Genomic DNA, 19,942 nt, shown 5'->3' on the forward strand with positions numbered 1-19,942 from the left:
TTTATTCGAAATAATATTTTATTTGGTACAACAATGCAATTTGGCGCATCGATCGCTAGATATTCTCGATTCTAGAAAGACAAAGAATATAAATTCAATTTATCTAATAAACGTTCGATTGTCAGGAAGACTTGCAAAAGTATTGGAAACGTGAATGTATTTGAATATGCATCATTTTTTTGCAATTACAAGTATCAGCAATATTTATTTTTAAAGTTAGACTAATGGTCGAAACTGAAATGGATACAATACTTCATATAAAAGTCTTTTTCTTTTTTTGCTTATATATTGGATGATTGCATAAGTTCGTGCCCGATTTTCATAGATGGCATTAAGTTATTGCATGGCGGAGTTCTATTGTTTTCGTGTGGTAATTGTTGCTTACACCGAATAGATGACGTTGTCTTATGTCAATTTAGCGTCAGACATTGTTCAGATAAGTCCATTTGTGCATAAGAGAAATCATTAAAAATGGAGAACGAAAGGTGCATTTGCGGCATGTAATGCTATATGAATTTCGGAAAGGCGTGAGTGTTGGGATTGCACAAAAAAATATTCAAAGCGTTTATTTGGACCGCGCTCCTGCTCTCCGAACAGTCAAAAAGTGGTTTGGCAGATTTCGAAATGGTGATTTCAACATGAAGGATCAATCCCGCTCTGGACGGCCTTCTGGCATTGATGATGACATTGTACATGCCTTAGTGGAAAGAAACCCAAGGATTACAACTGAGGATATTGCTGAGAGGCTGAGCATCGATAATTCAACCGCTTTTCGTCATTTAAAAAAGCTTGGATACATTTCCAAGCTTGATACGTGGGTGCCGCATCTCCTGACTGAAAGGAATAAGCTGCAGGAAAACTGCAGGAGTTGCAATGGGAAATTCTGCAGCACCCGCCATATTCTTCAGATATTGCGCCTTCAGATTTTTATCTGTTCCGGTCTTTGCAGAATAGTTTAAATGGCAAGAATCTCAATTCCGAGGAAGCTGTCGAAAACCACCTTACAAACTTTTTTCAAGAAAAACCAAGTTCTTTCTTCAAAAATGGGATCGACAAGCTTATAGATGGTTGGAAAACCATTGTAGAAAAGAATGGAGACTATATAATTGATTAATAAAAGTGTTATCTCTAAAATATAATCTATTGAAGTTTATATTTAAATCGGGCACGAACTTATGCAATCACCCAATATTATAGTATAGATTGTTATTCATAATAAATATTCAAGGGTTTTTTTTCGCAGCGATTAAAGTAATATTATAAAATCATAATTTTATTAAGCAAAATTTGAAAATTTATCTTTATTTGCTTGCTTTTTTCTTGATTTACTTGAAGAATTATTTATTCATCTGCTTGAAATGAACATGCATTTTCATTTCAATCGAAATGAATGAACCAATGTACCGAGAAAAAACAGTCAATTTTAATTTCGGTTCCGGAAATTTAATCTGTAAAAAATCGTTTTAATTTTTACATCAATTTGGATTATTAAGGACATTTTTCATTAGACAATGATATTCATTATCCTTTTCACGAAACAAATTGGCATTAATAATAATTTTGTAATTTTCTTCCTTAATAAACTTGGTGCGTTTTGCATGGCGAAAAACACGCGCAAAATTTTAATGGAATTATTTTTATTCTTTATTGCAATAAAAAAGAATCTCGTAATATCATCGTCAGCATACGCAGCATTCCGCCAAATCGTGCTTTTCTTTTAAGGCTTCTTTTAAGGTAAAATCGATAATGCTTGTCCAGACATTCGCGGACGTTCCATCGTGTCTTCAAAAATTAAAGGACCGCGCCCCACGTCTGCGGGCGCAGCTTCCGTTATTTCTTCGGTTCGTAGTTGAAAGAAAATTGTAAGAAAATTTTTATCGAATTTTTCGCATCTTTGAACAATCTCCTTGAAATAAACGACGAAAGAGCTACATGTCAGCTAGAAATCTTTCGAGGATGATAAATTATATCGTATGTAATATTCATCGCTATTACCCTTGAATGGAGCCCACCGAATCCTCTCTATTCATTTTCTGAAAGTAGCCGATAAAACGAGAGGTTCAAAGAAATACACGGTGGGCGCTAATACTTGATCCTCTTTTATCCCCATATACGGATATAGTTTGGGGCATATAATACTAGTGTGAATGAAATTTATTTTTTTTTAGTATTATTTATATAAATATTTTGTAAGTAAATGTGTAAAATAATATGATTTATAGTACGATGAAACTTTTGTATTGATTACTCTCTGATTTCCTCGCTTATCGCATACCATTTTTCCTTTTGCACCACTTATCTCCTTTTGTTTCTATACAATTGCACGACCATATATTTCTATGTCTATGAGACGACCCGATATTACATACTCGATACAACTAATGTGCTCAATCCTCCAATATATTCGCGTTAATTGCAAAGCGAAGCTACATACAAGATATCTACTTCTTGGAAAAAAAAACCTGGAATTCTCAGGGATTTCGTTTTTACCTTGAAAAATTAGGGAATTCTCATGAAATTTTATTCGAACTCAGGGAATTTTTTCAAAACTTCTCTCTTTAGTCATTCTGTTCTTTTATCCCAAGCATCAGCAATCTGATTGGTCAATGATTGTGAATTATATGTTTCAAATATATTATAAATATATATTTTTCTCTTTGATTATACAATATGTTCATTGTCATAGCAAAAAATACTAAATACACAATACTGAGCGCACATTTTTTATTGTAATTCTTACAATTAATGATAAAATGAAAATATATAAATGAAAAATGCTTATTTTACAAAAGTTATTCAATATTTTTCAGTACATTTTAAAATTTAATATTTAAAATTTAAGTGGTTTATTTTTCCTTTGTATGAGTGAAAAACATTAGAAAATGCATACAAAAGAAACTTATATTAAAAAGTTCTAACCAAAAATTCTCTAATTTTACCTGGCATTTTGAACAAATTACTTGAAAAATCAGAGAATTCTTTGAGGGAATTTTTTTACAAACTTTGGACACCCTGTACATACGAAACAACTTGTATCCATTTTGTGAATATAATAACGTCAAACTTTGTCAACACAGGCAGCTTATGCTTTTACTTTAGATACGGTCAACGTCACGATCACTTTAACGAGCTTGCTGAACGTTATTAGAACAGATGCGTATACCCTTGTCAGTATAATTTCCAACGATAAATATCTCCCGATGTCCACGAGCGAATAAGGATTGTTACCATAATATCAGAAACTCGTTTTATAAATTACTTTATATTTCGCATCTTGCTTTTTTGCTCCCACTAATTAATTTACGCGAATTGGCTGTTATGGTATGTTATTTTAGCGATGCCGAGTAAATAAGCGGTGGGCGAAATAACAAGCGTAAATTGAAGCGTCTTGAATTTATATGCGTCACGATGCGTTATATGATTGAAGAGAAAATAAACGACTAGATACACGAACATTTATCAAACACTATGCGAGCGATTCGCTAAGTTAATTACTTGATAATTTGCAAATGAATAAATAAAAAGAATTTTTAATTATACATAATGGCATATTTAAAATCATATTAGGAATTCATCTATATTATATATAATAATATATTAATAATATAATAATATATTCGAATATATTTCTCTTTTTTGCAGCATTGGTTGGACCTAGCGAAAACAGCGATCAAGCAAGTGAGAGGTTGGTATATTATTCGACATCGCGGAGAATACAATTTTTCAATAAAGCCAGACTTTATTTATTATATTATCTTCTCGCAAAGAACTTTTTTTTCTTCGGAAAAAACTTCATCGCTCTCTATAATTTGTTTCTTCCTGAGGTAACGCGTATAAACGTTTATTCCCCGCGGGGCGAATTGCTCGAGTAGTCATTTCATTCTCAATCTACCTACCTGCTTGTCGCACGATATGCAATTAACGACGCAACGGATGTATTCGTAATTCGAGGAAGTAGACACAAATCAACGTTCGTTGCGGACACTCTTATTACGCTCGCGGGCAATTTTGTCGAATGGGATCCGAGAAGGAGATCCATCGCTATCGCAGAAACCATAATCTTATATCTTTGACTATATAAGAATAGACCGCTAACTTCACGCCTGTTCCATGATCTACATCCATACAGCACCGCAAGATTGCAACAACATTGCAGCAACATTTTTCTGCAAGATTGCAATATTGCAGAAACATTACGAAATGTTGCTGCAATGTTGTTATGATATTGCAGCAACAGTAAAATGTCCGCCTACAGAAATATTGCAATATAATATTGCAGCAACATAGCAATATAATATATATATATATAATGCTTTATGTATATTTATCGACATAATATCTTTAACATATGAAAAAAATAATAAGAAATTAGGCATATAAGAATCAGGATTTAGTGTGTATATAGATTTTTTGTATTATAATAATAACGAAATTATAAATTGTAAATTTTTCGGTACACATTTAACTTTCTTCAGTGACAAAGAATATCTAAGAGAAATAAGAAAAAACTCAATTTGCAATTTTGTAAATTCACAATCTCTGTATCCGAAATATTCAGATATGCAAAAAGATTGTGGTGGATTTACGCATACAAGTTTCTTCACATCTCTCTTGTCTTCATATAATCTCAAAATTTATTTATTAAAATCTAAAGTATCTTGCATGTTAAAAAATTATTATCAACTTTTTGATTTTATATAAGAATGGAAACTATTAGAAGAATTCTTAGTCCAATGTCTGAGTCCCCTGTGTTGGGGTTATATCATACAATTTAAGCTAATAAAAATAGTTATTATATCTTTAATCTTATTAGTCGCTCTTTATAAACTTTATATAATCATTGAGACTAAAAATTAAATGCGAAATAGATAGCGCAATATGCGCCGCATAGCGGTAAACGAATGAACTGGCGATTAGCGAATATTTTCTTTGGAATATTTTTAGAATGTTGCTGTAACATTACTAAAGTTATATTGTAAAATAATGTCTTTGTAATATTTCTGCAACATTAAACTACAATATGCAATATTGCAGCAATGTTGTTGCAAGCTTTAGTGCTGTATGGGCAGCGACACCAGTACCCAAGAACTAAAATAATGTACAGTTTGTGCCATCAGATTAGACTAGTTGTCGGTCTATTGTGAGCGTACTTATACAATAGTCAAAGGATACAACCAAAGGATACAACGTAGTTACAATTCGTGAAACGTATCTGTAGGAAAGAAGCAAGAATCCCGATTTATTACTTTGTTGAAAATTGTAGTAGTACTACATATATAACCTAAAATCGACCGAAAAATAGAGAACACCTCACATTTTACAGGTATAGAATAAAATGAAATTCTATCTCTATGCATATTTTATTGTTATCTACAAATTGAATATCACAAAAAAATATAAGAATGATGTGAATGATAACCATGTGAAATATATAGGTTTCCAAAGAATATAGAAGAGTACAACCAATGAGTGATGGCTCTTTCCACAATAAATAAACAATATCACATTTACTTTTTATTCAAATTAATTATTGAAATGTTTTTAAGAATTAAACTTCATTATTATTGTAAAACATTTACTTTGGACTTATATTCATCGTATGTAAGAAAAACGCTCACAAAAACCATTCACTTCAAAGGTTAATAAAACATACAAAAATAAAAATATATATGTCAAGTTTCCTTTTCTTTCCTTACCTATACATATTTGTTTTCAAAAATTTTTATTTTTTTATTTTTACGTATTCGTATTTAACACTAATTTTATGTACATATTTATAGCCTATATAAAAATATGAAAACTTAAATAAACATAAATATATAATACAGCGTTTATGAATATAATGACTATTTGAATTTCGCGCGTTTTTGGGTACTCGGATGTTGGAACATGTTGGCTCGCAGATTTGCTATAATTTATGCAGGCTGCTAGCAGTCCATACTTATATAATCCGCTATATAGTAATGTTACTTTTGCATGTGTGTGTGCGTGTGTGTCGCATAGAACGCAGGTATCAACGAACAGCTGTGACCAAGACTTCGATCGTCGTGCCCCTTTCCTCCCGCACCCAATTACATCGAGTCGATGTCATATGAAAGTTTCAAGCGACCCGCTGGCCTATTCTCGTCAATCTGGAGCAGACCTCTCTGTGTCCGAAAGCATTAGAGTTTTCCTCTCCTTCCCTTTTCTCGTCTCGAAAAAGCGGACTCCGGATCTCGGTCCGGATAGAGACCGAATCCTCGCGTGGGAAAGAGGATATTCCTGCGCTCGCACACACGGGAGGGGGATTAGACGGGAGCAGGGAGGGGAATTTTTCTTTACGATGGAATTTTGAATAGACTCGAATCCCCGAAGAATTCGTACTGTATGAGAATCCGAACCGAGAAATATTCATGGACCGTGAATGAGCGTCTTTGTCGCGCATACCTGTTGATCCTGACAGATACCTCGTACAGATCGAACGATATCTAACGTCGATATTTCCGTAACGTCTAATTTAGAAACACTTATTACCAGGGGGGTGGGGGTGGGTATTTATCTGTAAACTATAATAGTCTACGTCTACGCGTAAACAATGTAAACTATATGTAACATGTCATCTATGTCAACAATGAGTAATCTATGGAATATAATTTGTCGAAGACTTTCTTTATATTTCATTTTTTATGTTTCATGCTTGAAACACAATTACAAACAGAAATCTAGGTAGCTAAAGGCTGATGACAGAGAACGAGACATCTGTCATAGTCGTGGACGTAAAATAAGGCAGAGAAAAATGTAAATCATAAAAAGCTATTGTACAATAGTGTTACATTTTTCTCTGCCTTACTTTACTAAAATCACATATACAAATATTAAGTATACAACTTTGCTTCCGCCGTTTTTTTCCCGAAATTCGAGGCTTTATTGTAAAAAACTGGTTATACATTTTGAAATTACTTGTTGAGTCACTCCCAATGATCATGCCAATTCTTTTTGACTTTGACTCGAGTCTTCATTAAGTAATGCCTCCAATTCTGCATCTTCGAAAACCTTCTCTCTTCCACCGCTATGCCGGTCTTCGACGTGAAAATCACCGTTCTTGAAGCGTTGAAACCACTCGCGACACGTTCTTTCACTAATAGTGGCTTCACCATAAGTATTTGAGAGCATTCGATGAGCCTCAGCCGCAGATTTCTTCATATTGAAGCAGAAAATTAAAACCTCCCGCAAATGACGAGAATTTGGCTCGTAAACTGACATTTTCAATCGAGAATAACTTTATGACGCAGACACAAATCGACTAATGTTTCTATGGGGTTATGTTGACAGATGCCCAAGTTTATCGCATGACGTCTATGATCTATTTATTTCGACCGCTACTTACCGCTGAAGCCATCTATAGGAAAACGGCGGAAGCAAAGTTGTACACCTAATACATTAACTATTTTATAACATAATCATTCTCTTTTTTTTGCATTCTGACATATAATTTATAAAGCTTACATAGTTTACATTGTCTATGAAAAAAAAAAAATCCATGTAAGCACCATGTAGACAATAAACAAATCATGTAGACGTAATTTTAAAATCTGCAACCCTGCTTATTACATACGTTTGTAGCTGTGCGTTAATATCGTGATATAAAGTCGTGCATCCGCGATTAAGTATGCAATTTCGTTCCACTTACTCGATATTCACATATGTATTTTGCCACAGAGATCGAGACGGCTCGCGAATAGTCGCTTATCGAAAGCAACGAGCCATAATGATAGCGTGTATCGAGTGACATCACGACCTTGCACTATGGGGGCGGCGTTACATTATCGCCGTAGTGTAAAGACCGATTTGCATCGCGACGCGTTCGTGTATATTTCCCGGTTGTTCCACGTTTAACATGAAATATTGTACTTGCTAATGCTTACACAACACCGCGCTCAAGTGTTTTCTCGCGAGATGCGTGTAACATGATAATCACGAATTCGCGCGAGATAAAAGTTGGAAGGGGGGTTCTCTGAAAAAAGAGAGGAGATTGATATACGTACTGGTTTGTCAAAAACAATTGAGTGTCGCGAATGCTGTAATTGTAACGTAGCAGAATTAATATTCTAATTATTATAATTATAATTATAAAATTACATAGATTGCGTTTCGATGTAAGCTAGGGTGCAATGACAATTTCGAGGCATAAATCTAAATTTTTTAAATTTAAATTTAGATTTAATTATAATTTAAATTCAAATTTAAATTTAGCATGCGTTTGTATTCAAAAAATTTTGTGATGCACGACAATTATACGAGAAATTTAAATGCGAGAAATATTAAGCGTATGAATTATATAGAGAAGTCATTAAGAAGTGTGTCGGAAACTGCATCAGAGCGTTGCACTTTCCTTACATGTATGATGATTTATAGGCGAAGAGACATCAGTCTGTAAAAAAGAGACACGTCCGGTTTTTTCCACACACACACACACACTGGTTATTATATTTCAGACATGCACGAGATTTTGCTTTGCTTTCGCGTGAAATTCTACCCGCCCGATCCTCTACGGCTAAAGGAGGAGATCACCAGGTATCAAGTTTACCAGCAGCTCAAGAGGGACCTTCTTTACGGGCGTTTGTGTTGCACTCCTGGCGAGGCATCCCTACTGGTGGCCTGCATCGTCCAAAGTAAGTTTGCATACTATTGTTTCTTTCATTAATTTTCCACATTACACAGTGTCTTGATAAAAGAAAAAAATACGAGGCACTAGAATTCATGATATTCAATTGCCAATCTCCTGTTGGAATTGAAAAAAAGAAACATATTTCTTATGTTTATACTGTTTGAAAAATCAAATAAATAAATTCGGATTATAAAAAGAATTAAGGTATCACAAAATAATGTTTTTAACTTCTTCGTACAAGAAAATAGTTGTAATTAATATTTTTCCTAATTTATGACAAAAACTTTTCATCGTGAATGCTCCCTGAAATCAACTGCGAGAAAAAAAAACGAGTTATTTACAAAAAGATGTCAAGTTACAATAAGTATTTTTCTATAATTTTTAATAAATAATTTTTAAACGAGTGAGTGTATCTAAATCAAGTTTTGCACAAATATTTATTAGAGTTTTCTTAATAAATGTGAAAATGTTTATTTTCACGCTGGAAATGTGTTTCTTCCTTGTCAAATTTGTCAATAAGTGCTACAATACCCGATTTTCCATAAATTTAAATAATTTCCAAATCGTTAAGAGAATTGTACTCAAGTTTCACATAGATATTCAGAAGAAATAATAAAACAATTTACGCGAAATTTTCATGCTTTTGTCAATATTTTGACATATGACATACATATGCTTAAGCTTCATCCGAGTAATTTATGAATCGTTTATATTTTTATAAGAAAAAAATGAAATGGTTTTATTTCCTTGATTTATTTACAATGCACGCGTCTGAAAGATATTATTTTTTATTTGTCAAAGATATTTATTAAGGATTTATGTGCGAGTTCGGAGAAGATTAATTTTCTTACCAATTAAAAAAGAACTCCGTTTAAATATAAATATGAATTTGCGAACAAAAATTTGTCGATAAATATGATCACATAAATATCTAGTATTGGATTCGCAATAAATAAATAATGTATGACGTTTGTCGGCTACGATGCTCGTAGTTTCAAAGTCTCTCCATTTCATACGTTCGGTCGATCAATTTATTCCTTTATCTCGACTTCGGAAATCCCATAATTCAGGATTTCCTTTCCAGTGACCTATCCACGGTCATCGTGTATCCACCCACCCTACCCTTGATCGTCGTCTATCGATCGAGCAGAACCATTCCGCTAAAACGTATGATTGCATGATTTTGCGTTTACTCACTTTATGTTCAATTATGGTGAATTAATCACATTAACAAGTTGTTTTAGTACCGAGTCGTGTGTTTAGTTTCGATAAAGTTGGCGATAATCTAATATTGCCTTTAACGCGTATTGGTATATATATATATATATATTGTTAAATTTAGTCTCTCTCGTACTTCATAACGAGATAAAAATGCAAGAGTCTATTTATGGAATCTTATAGATTGCGATCGAAGTTAGTCTGGAGAGTAAACCTCCCGGGAGTCGGTGCTCTCTTTTACGTAAGTAAGATATTGAACCTTTTGCTTCTCTTACGATTTCATTATTGAGAAATCCATCGTTTTCCACCGATTCGTCACTCGTTGTATTAAAACTTGGATCGTCGATCATCAATCCTTAGATCGTTCACCTTTCAGCACGAACCTCAGCATATCATGACTCTGATGACAAAAACTCATTCGTTTTTCGCTTCCGATCTTTTTGCTGACCTTGACAGTAACCGTTTTTGTGAGAATTTTTTTTTTTTAGCATAACCGATGGGTCGATGCGCTTTCTCTTTATAAGAGAAGCCATTGTTCATGCAGATTTCTCGCATTTTTTTATAAAACGAATAGCTCTTCTGACGCAGGCTCTCTCGTCGATTGGAGAAGAGGAAGAAATTGCCGCGGGTTTGATATTTCTAGAGATTTGTTCGCGCTTTCCTCGTCATTTGTCTTTGACATCCTGTTCAAGCAACAGTCGTTTCTCGATCGTGAAACGATTTATCCCGAGTCACCCGTTCCCCCTGTTGCTATTGAATAATGTTCGCGATGAGTGTCGTTCATTTATCAAACCGTCTATCATCAGTGTACTCGATAATTGTGCTCGTAAAACGTCTACTTTCTTGTCGAAATCGACAAATACACGGGAAGTGTTTTTAGACCCAGGAAATCTACGATTTATACAATTACAGTCTTTAGAGACTTTGATCGATAAAAATAAAGTTGATAAATAGAAGGTGCACGCGAGGACGCGCGATTGATAATTTTGTAACGATCGACATCTTACCTGCGACTCCAACTAACGGAACGACTTCTCTTACTCGGAACTCTTTCAGGCGAACTGGGAGATTACGATCCCGAGATTCACGAAGGGAATTATATCTCCGAGCATAAATTGCTGAAGACGCAGACTCCGACGATCGAGGAGAAGGCGATGGAAATACATCAGGCTCAGCTAAAAGGCTTCACACCGGAACAGGCGGAAAACTATTTCCTTAGGATAGCCTCGCAATTGGATACGTACGCGGTCGATCCACATCCGGTCAAGGTAATTTTCCTTATCTCTTACATGTTTTCCTAGCGACAGTGAACGAACTTGATGTCCAAGAATTTTCCATTCAAAAACTCGTTTCTTGATTCATTTTCATTTCAATCTACTTAAGACTAGCGGAAAGTTTCTAGTGAAAGAAATCTCGTGAAACTCGCTATTTTCGAACTTAAGGATATTTTGGTTGTACAATAACGACAAAAAAAACTGTAAAAATTAAAAAAAAAATATTTCTCATACTGTTTGAAAAATCAAATAAATAAATCCGGATTATAAAAAGAATTAGGTAAATATGCATAAAAGGTTACACCTTACCGATTTTATCGCCGCTTAGAAATGTTGTAGGGGAGGTTCTTCTGAGTGATTCGTCGTAAGAAAAAAGTTGGGGAAAGCTTCCGTTTAGAAGATATGACAAATTAAAGTCTCACAATTTTAATGCTTTTTCTCGGGTATTATAAAGTAATATTAGGAAAAGTGAAGTTTGTATACGTTGTATTTGTTGTAGGGTAGATATGGAAAAAGTATTTGTTTACATTTACGGGATAGGTACATGATCATAGATATTTTGTCAATAATCGGTTTCACCTATTTCTCGCAGTTTGTTAACAGCTTTCAATATGCGACTACATGAATTTTTGAGTCACGTGTTCAATTTTGCTTTTAAAACTGAAAATGGGTTTGGGTTAGGTTATATCTTCTGGAAGTGGAGCTCTTCCCATAGGGGGCGGGGGGAGTTATTCGGAAGAACCTCAGCTACAACATATTTAAGTGGCGTTAAAATCGGTGAGGTGTAACCTTTTGTGCATATTTATCAAGAATTAAAATATTACAAAATAATATGGTTTTTAATGTCTTTGTAAAGAAAAATAATTGTAATTAATATTTTTTCTAATTTATGACTAAAACTTTTCATCATGAATATTCCCTGAAATCAACCGCAAGAAAAGAAAAGAGTAATTTGCAGAAAAAGAGTGAGAGAGAATATTTTTCTACAATTTTTAGTAAATGACTTTTAAACAAGTAAATGGATTTAAATCAAGTTTGGCACAAATATTTATTGGAATTTTCTTGATATATGTAAAATGATATATGACAATTACATATATGACAATTTTTATTTTATTGGCAATATTTTTCCTTGTCAGATTTGTCAATAAGTGTCAATGAGTGTTACAAATTTTCCATAAGAACGATACTCAGAGGTTTAATTCTTCTAAAGTTTCAAGTCTTGAAATTTTGAGAGAGAACTATTGAATTGTTTTTTCACATTTTTATCTATTGTATTTTATCAAGATCTCGTTAAAAAATTCAAAATACACAAACACAAGAAAAAGAAAATATATACAAACCCATATATAATCGAACAATTTTTCGACTATTTCTTGAAATTTTACGAAATTAAATTTAACGATACTTATAAACTTCTAGTCCATTGTAAATTTCGAAAATTCAAACAAGCAAGGATTCATTCGCAAATTGATGCAACGAAAAGTGATCGTGTCTTTTATTGATTTATATTTGTTTAACAAGAGATTCGATTTTAGATTATTTTTTAAATTATTATTTAATTTTGTGTTAAACACGAAAATTATTTTATTTTAGATTTGTGAAAAAATATTATATCTTTATTCAATTTATGAATTAAAACTATAACACAAAACGTTCCTTTTCCTCGACAATGATTCGTTTCGTTCCCCTAATAAGATGAACAAATTGCATTATCTTTATATTCGCCACGACTTTGTTGTCAACAGACAGTATACGTTTATAAAATGTTAATCGCAAATTGTAATAATTACATTTTCCGAAAGATAATACGATGACACACGGAGCAACTCGTACCGTTACTTCCCCATTCGAGCTTCGCCATACGAATAATAACAACATAATAGCGTATCAAAATAATAATACGTTATATACTGTTCGCCGTCAATCCCCTCCCTCACTGTCGAAATACTTTTATATTTATATTGTTTGTTTATATTGTTTGTCTTATTCTTATCGAATCTTATTAAAAATTGAAATCGCAAAAATAACAAGGCTTTATCGCAATCGCGAGTTTTGAAATCGATTGATGAATTTGTCGATAAAAATTATGACAGAATATAGCCATGTGACACGGATAAAAGTCATACATCTCGCTTACGTCGATAAGAGTTTATAACTAGTTTTATCTTTTTCGCGCAGAGAAGGATCGTGCTTTATGTTCGTTTCATAAATCGGCGGCTTTCTCCCTTTCATTTCATCAAGATACATGTGACATTTTACCATTTTGTTACAAATACATATCTAAACTAGATACATCCAGCACACACACATTGTAATTATACAATAACTAAAATATCACATAAAATAACAGATACAAAATAATGTTATACATATAATTATCACAAATATCACACATAAGCGTTATTGCATTATTATTTTATCTGGAAAACATGAATAATACGATTTTATATAGATGTCATTGCAGAGACATTACGGATATTATCAAATGCAAGCCAATACCGGAATATTTACATCGATTTTAATTCTCACTAGTTTAGCATTTAATTTCAATGTATACAGGGTATTCCAGAATTAGATCGATAAATTTCAAATGATTATAAAGAACCAAAACAAACCAATTTTATCAATAAACTCATGTCCGCAAATGAGCCGTTTTAGCACTAAAGAATCAGACAAATAAGGGCAAGAATTTTTTTAAAAAATTATTTTTTTTTTAATTTTATTAATGTGGTTAAATAGAGGTGTTTTTACCATGAAACTTTTGTATAAAACATTTTTTGATATCTCGAATAATTTTCGAGATATATCGAGAAAAGCAAAAAGCCGTTTTACATATGAGGGATGATTTCACCCCTTAGAATCTTTTTTAGGCTGCAACTGGAAATTTCTAAATTTATCTATTTATCATCGCTATATGAATGTAAAGTTTCATCAAAATCAGAATTTTTGGATTCGCGAGATTCCCTTGTTAGTGTAATATTACATTTGTCGTACGCAAATTTTTTAAGCATACTGATTGGCTGCAAAATAGAAAATTTCTTGAGTCTCTAGATATTAGCTAATCAATGCGCTTAAAAAGTTTGTCGTACGATAAATGTAATATTACCCTTAGTCTTTGATTTATCATCCCTACATGTGTATAAAGTTTCATCAAAATCAGAATTTTTGGATTCGCGAGATTCCCTTGTTAGGGTAATATTACATTTGTCGTACGCAAATTTTTTAAGCATACTGATTGGCTGCAAAATAGAAAATTTCTTGAGTCTCTAGATATTAGCTAATCAATGCGCTTAGAAAGTTTGTCGTACGACAAACTTTTACCCTTAGGGTAATATTACATTTGAAGTGTGACAAATTTTTTAAGCATACTGATTGGCTGCAAAATAGAAACTTTCTCGAGTCTCTAGAAATTAACTAATCAATGCGTTTAAAAAGTTTGTCGTACGATAAATTTTTACCCTTGGGGTATTATTAGATTTGTAGTGTGATAAATTTTTTAAACATATTGATTGGCTGCAAAATAGGAAATTTCTTAAGTCTCTAGAAATTAGCTAATCAATGCGCTTAAAAAGTTTGTCGTACGATAAATGTAATATAACCCATATACCCGTATTCATAGTCCTTCCTTATTTTAAGGACGGAGGAAGCCTCCATGAAGGATTCCTTGAATCTGCAAGCCCACCTTGTTTCATAGATGGACTTCGAGTCTCCCTTTCAGAAGGAAGGAATATTTTAGGGATTTTTAGTGACCGACTGGAGGCAGCACCGTTTTATGCTGCCTGCAACTAATTTCATATAATACATATGAAAACTTTTTCGTATCTTCAAAAAATTCCACGGGATTTTCCCAATCGCGAATGTATCTTTCGGAATCCGCCACAGAATCCGATTCTCTGGATTTTCGTCTTCAAATCCATCGTCAGAATCATTTAAAAATTCATTGTCCATTATCCCTTTTTCCTTTATACACTTTCAGTTTGAGAGCGCGACAACAAATAACCACAAAACCACAAATGTAACGAAACTAACTTTTGGAGGTTATATTTGGTTATATTTTGCGTATCGTCTGCTAAAAAGGTCGCATCCACTCCTCAAGGAAGCTCGTGACCTTCCTCGAGATAAGGGAGCCAATAAGATTCCTTGTTCGGTCAAGGAAAGTTTATGAAACGTGGAACGAGGAACAAGGAATCCTTATTCCTCAAGGACGGACTATGAATACGGGTATTAGTCTTTGATTCTCAAGTTATGATTTACCATCCCTACATATGTATAAAGTTTCATCAAAATCAGAATTTTTGGATTCGCGAGATTCCCTTGTTAGGGTAATATTACATTTGTCGTACGACAAATTTTTTAAGCATACTGATTGGCTGGAAAATAGAAAATTTCTTGAGTCTCTAGATATTAGCTAATCAATGCGCTTAAAAAGTTTATCGTACGACAAATGTAATATTACTCTAAATCTTTGATTCTCTAGTGCCAAAACGACTCATTTGCGGACATAGGTTTAGTGGCAAGATTGACTTGTTCTGGTGTCTTTTAAAACTACCTGAAGTTTGTCGGTCTGATTCTGGGACACCCTGTATAGAATTATTCACATGGACTACATTTCTCATTTAATGATTCGATAAGACGAAAAATGTTTTCAAAGATAAAGCCAATATTCTATTATTGACATTTCCTCCATTATAGGATATGAAGCAGTCTTCATTGACATTCAAACGAGGAACAATCCTTGCGCGCGATTTCCACAAGAGCACGTCTATTATATCCTATTGACAACCTAGTTGAAGATTCCTTCGCTCGTTACTGATCCCTGCTTGATCAATAGAAATCGAGAAGCGAACGCAAGTAAAAGCTATAGGAATCCACAATACGTTTTATGTAACATCTCGCATTGTTCTTATCAACACGTAAGAATAATCTCTACGCAAAGGTATCTTGACGACAGAAGGAAGAGCTCCGAACGATTCCTTAATTCTATTATCTTTCAATGCTGATGCTTGTGCATGCCATTGTTTAATTAATGTATTCGGTTCGATCGATGCGCCCATTGAAATTCCAACCGTTATCTCGGTCGGAACACTCTTGCTGACAAATAAAGCTACGACTCGCAACAAACTAATAATCTCGCGTTTCGAATCGCTTTGCGAGAAAAACATTTCGCTATTATTCGTCGCGATGCATTCATTGCATTTTTGTTGCGACGAAGCGCAGGTAGCATCTGTTGTTTATTGGTTTTTTACTTCCTGCTTGGACAGTGACATTCTCGCTATGAAATAATCGCGGTCCGCACACAGCCGCGATCGTCTTCCGTTTAAGGGAAAATGTCATTTTTATGACACGATGATATTTTCATCGACTCGAGAAAGAATATTACTCGCCTCACAAATTGTCCTCCGTTTTACGTACCGAACAAGGATACGTTATTAAATGTCACAATTAAACATCACAATTCGCGACAAGTTTGCAAATTAATTGTACAACAAAAAAATAAAAAGAAAAGAAACTGATGAAGAAAGAAAACTGATTAACACACAAGTACAACTAAATAGAATAAATAAGATTGCGTGGATAATGATATTTTTATATACAGGATGGGGCATTTATATTGAGACGCCTAAATATCTAAAAAATAAAGCAAGATAGAAAGAAATGTTTCAGATAAAAGTTGTTCGGTTCTAAAGGGATCATAAGATGATACCATTAGTTTGACCTTGGATGAAAGTGTTTCGGAGATTTCAATGTCAATCTTGTTTTTTTTAAATGGGAACACCCCAATTTTTTTACATAAATCGATTCTTTACAATATTCTGCATAAGAAGTTATAGAGGTATGATGGCCAAAAGTTTAATAGTTTACGAGATATTTTATACTTCATTTTATTACTTTATTTCGACATAATTTTACATAAACTATGAAATATCTCATAAAATTATTTATTTTGCAATAATGTTACCTTAATATTTTAATCTCAAAAAATGAGAGACATCAATTAATGTAAAGAAAATAAAATAAGATTGACATTGAAATCTCCGAAGCCCCCACCCAAGGTCAAACTAATGGCACCATCTTATGACCCCCTTAGAACCGAACAACTTTTGTCTGAAACATTTCTTTCTATCTTGCTTTATTTTAGGTGTCTCAATATAAATGCCCTATCCCGTATATTTGATCTATGTTTTTATTCAATAAGAAAATTTTTTCCAATTACTTATTAATTAATTTATTCAAGTATTGTAATTGAATCATTTTTTATGCCATCCGTTAAATTTTAATGATGTAAGTCAAAAGAAATTAAATCAGAAAGTATATTAACGAAAATATATGAACGGATATTTTTGAAATTCTTTCATATCGCCTGCACGAAAATCGCCTTTCTACAAACGCGTTGAAATTTTATCTTCTGATAAATATGTTCGCATTACATTTATATACACAGGATCCTGACAAGGGTACACAGCTCCACCTGGGCATTAACCACTGCGGGATCTTGACGTTTCAAGATTCACGGAAAGTACAACATTTCCGCTGGTCGGAAGTTCAAAAGATCAACTTTGAAGGGAAAATGTTTATCGTGCATGTGACGATAAACGAGGTAAGCGAACGCGAATTTGCCAGTTAGGATGATTCGTCAAATGTCGCGATATACTCAATGACAATTAAAAATGGATAATTTATTACGAATGCAATTATATAAAAACATTTTGTTCCGCCGGTGCTTTAATCATTGAAATTTAAAAATATGTCACATCGTCGAGAATGTACAGGGTGTCCTAGTGCATCATCTGCTAATAGTAGATTCTCGAAATCATTTGGAGATGATTTTTCCTCAGCGATAATGTCAAGAGAGGTCATTATTTTTTGCAAGTTTCCAATTTTTTCCATCATATATCTTTGTAAACAAGCCTTAAATTATAATTCTTTCTCTCTTTCTCGTGCATGTCTCGCTCGCGTGCAGCATGTGCGTGCGATAAGCGCACGTGACGTCAGATACTTTAATAATTATAAGTTAAGTAATCCCATTATTTCTCTCTACTATGCCCGCTCAGGACGTAAGGACGAAGGTGAGTGTAGAGGGCGACTAAATTTATTGAATTTTAATTCGAAGTTCAAAAAAATTCAAAATTCAAATTTAATGTTTTAAAAAGTTAAAGAAATACATATTATAGATAATAGAGAGGGGAAATCGATTTTAATAATCTTATTGACAAAACATAAAACGATTTTCCGAAGATATATGAGATATTTTTCGAGGATTTTCATATTTTTGCAATTTTCAGAAAAAGCATCTTGTCGGATTCAAGTGTCCCACAGCAACGAATTGTCGTCACGTATGGAGATGCGCCATTGAGCAGATGCTGTTTTTTACGTAAGTACCTAACCTATTACACATGGCATCATAGACATATAGAATGGACTGAGCGTTGCGATAGAAAAAGAGATACTACATGGGAGGCCTATTTTGTCTCTTTTCCTAGCATCTCATTGGTGATTTTGTCTCCCTCCATATAGAAAATTACCAATGAGATGCTAGGAAAAGAGACAAACATAGGCTTCCCGTATAGTACCTCTCTTTCTATAGTGAGTGCGCGTTTGTTTATCTCACCTTTAATATAAGGGATGCGATCCCCCTCTCCTCGCGAAAATTTAATCATTGGCAGGTGTTTAATTTTAGATATTAAGTTTGTGAAATATTTTTGCGGACGAATAAGCGCGCTTTTCACTGTACCAACTATACGTGAAACTTTTCCAAAATATTTCGAAATAAGTAATTGGATCGTAAAAGTGACTCTCGGGTGTGTAAAAGATGCATTCCGCTCCCTGAAAAATATCGCCGGCACTTACGTGCAGGGTTTATCACCGCGGCCAAATTTTACGTTCCCTTCTACTGCGAGCCCCGATGAAATACTTATTAAGCGGAATTGCTACTTATCGATGCGAGTATATACAACTAGACGACTAAAGATTAAAAGAATAGTAAAAAAACATAAACTTTGGATAAAAAATTGTTTTTATCCCATTAATTATTTAGAACGTCTATTTTGAAAAAATTATAGCAAAAATCTAATTTTGATGCTTTTTTATTAACGTTTGATGCACGGTTTTGAAAAATGAACATGAAATTTACTGAAATGTAAAGCTTATAAATATTAATTTAATCGATTAGTGCAAAAAAAAAACAAATAATTGTTTAAAAAAATAGATTGTAAATAATTTTCTTAAAAACAATTATTTTTTATACTAATTGATTTGTCTCATTATTCTGTACATAAAAGTATTACGGTAAGATTATCGAAAAATAAATATTTTACGAGATATTTTATTTTTTTATAAGTTCAAAATATGTCAGATTAAAATGTAAAATAATTCAAAAAGTATTTAATGAAAAAATACTTTATCATAGTGTTTTGGAAAGCTCTCGAGGTAAGTTACAAGAATATGTAATGAAAAATAGGGGGTTCCATTAAAAAAATTCAAAGTGAATTTTATATGACCTTGACGGTGCTATTCAAGGTCATACTAATATTATTATATACACCCTGTATATGTATTTATGCCAGGATATTTTTTTATATATATTATATGTCAATAAGTGTACACATCTCCAGATTATCCTGGATTCTAAAAATTCTCCAACTTTTACGCTTTTACGAAAATAAGTGTCTGATATACACGTACCACGCGCTCATTTCAAATTAACGTTAATAAGCTAAAGAAAGATCGCGATGCGATTTTTACTTAAATCTCTACCCCAGTTTTTTTATAAACTCAATTTTTTTAATCTCTAAACACCGCA

The 19,942-nt window shown here is 33.1% G+C and overlaps 1 protein-coding gene across 5 annotated transcripts in view; it reads left to right on the forward strand.

Annotated features, from left to right (window-relative positions):
- Frmd5 (FERM domain containing) overlaps window positions 1–19,942 on the forward strand; it is a 41,154-nt gene that overhangs the window by 13,072 nt on the left and 8,140 nt on the right. For 4 of the 5 annotated variants that reach the window (XM_070294983.1, XM_070294984.1, XM_070294980.1 and 1 more), the window contains exons 3-8: window positions 3,643–3,685; window positions 8,475–8,651; window positions 10,922–11,133; window positions 17,585–17,740; window positions 18,195–18,209; window positions 18,426–18,514. In XM_070294983.1, the coding sequence (XP_070151084.1) occupies window positions 3,643–3,685; window positions 8,475–8,651; window positions 10,922–11,133; window positions 17,585–17,740; window positions 18,195–18,209; window positions 18,426–18,514 (692 nt within the window). The remainder of the gene's footprint in view (window positions 1–3,642; window positions 3,686–8,474; window positions 8,652–10,921; window positions 11,134–17,584; window positions 17,741–18,194; window positions 18,210–18,425; window positions 18,515–19,942) is intronic. The other variant, XM_070294981.1, reaches the window with a different exon arrangement.

Source organism: Polyergus mexicanus, unplaced genomic scaffold, assembly GCF_030449975.1.
Source record: "Polyergus mexicanus isolate NDT 795.1 unplaced genomic scaffold, iyPolMexi1.0 SCAF_4, whole genome shotgun sequence".
Taxonomy (NCBI): domain Eukaryota; kingdom Metazoa; phylum Arthropoda; class Insecta; order Hymenoptera; family Formicidae; genus Polyergus; species Polyergus mexicanus.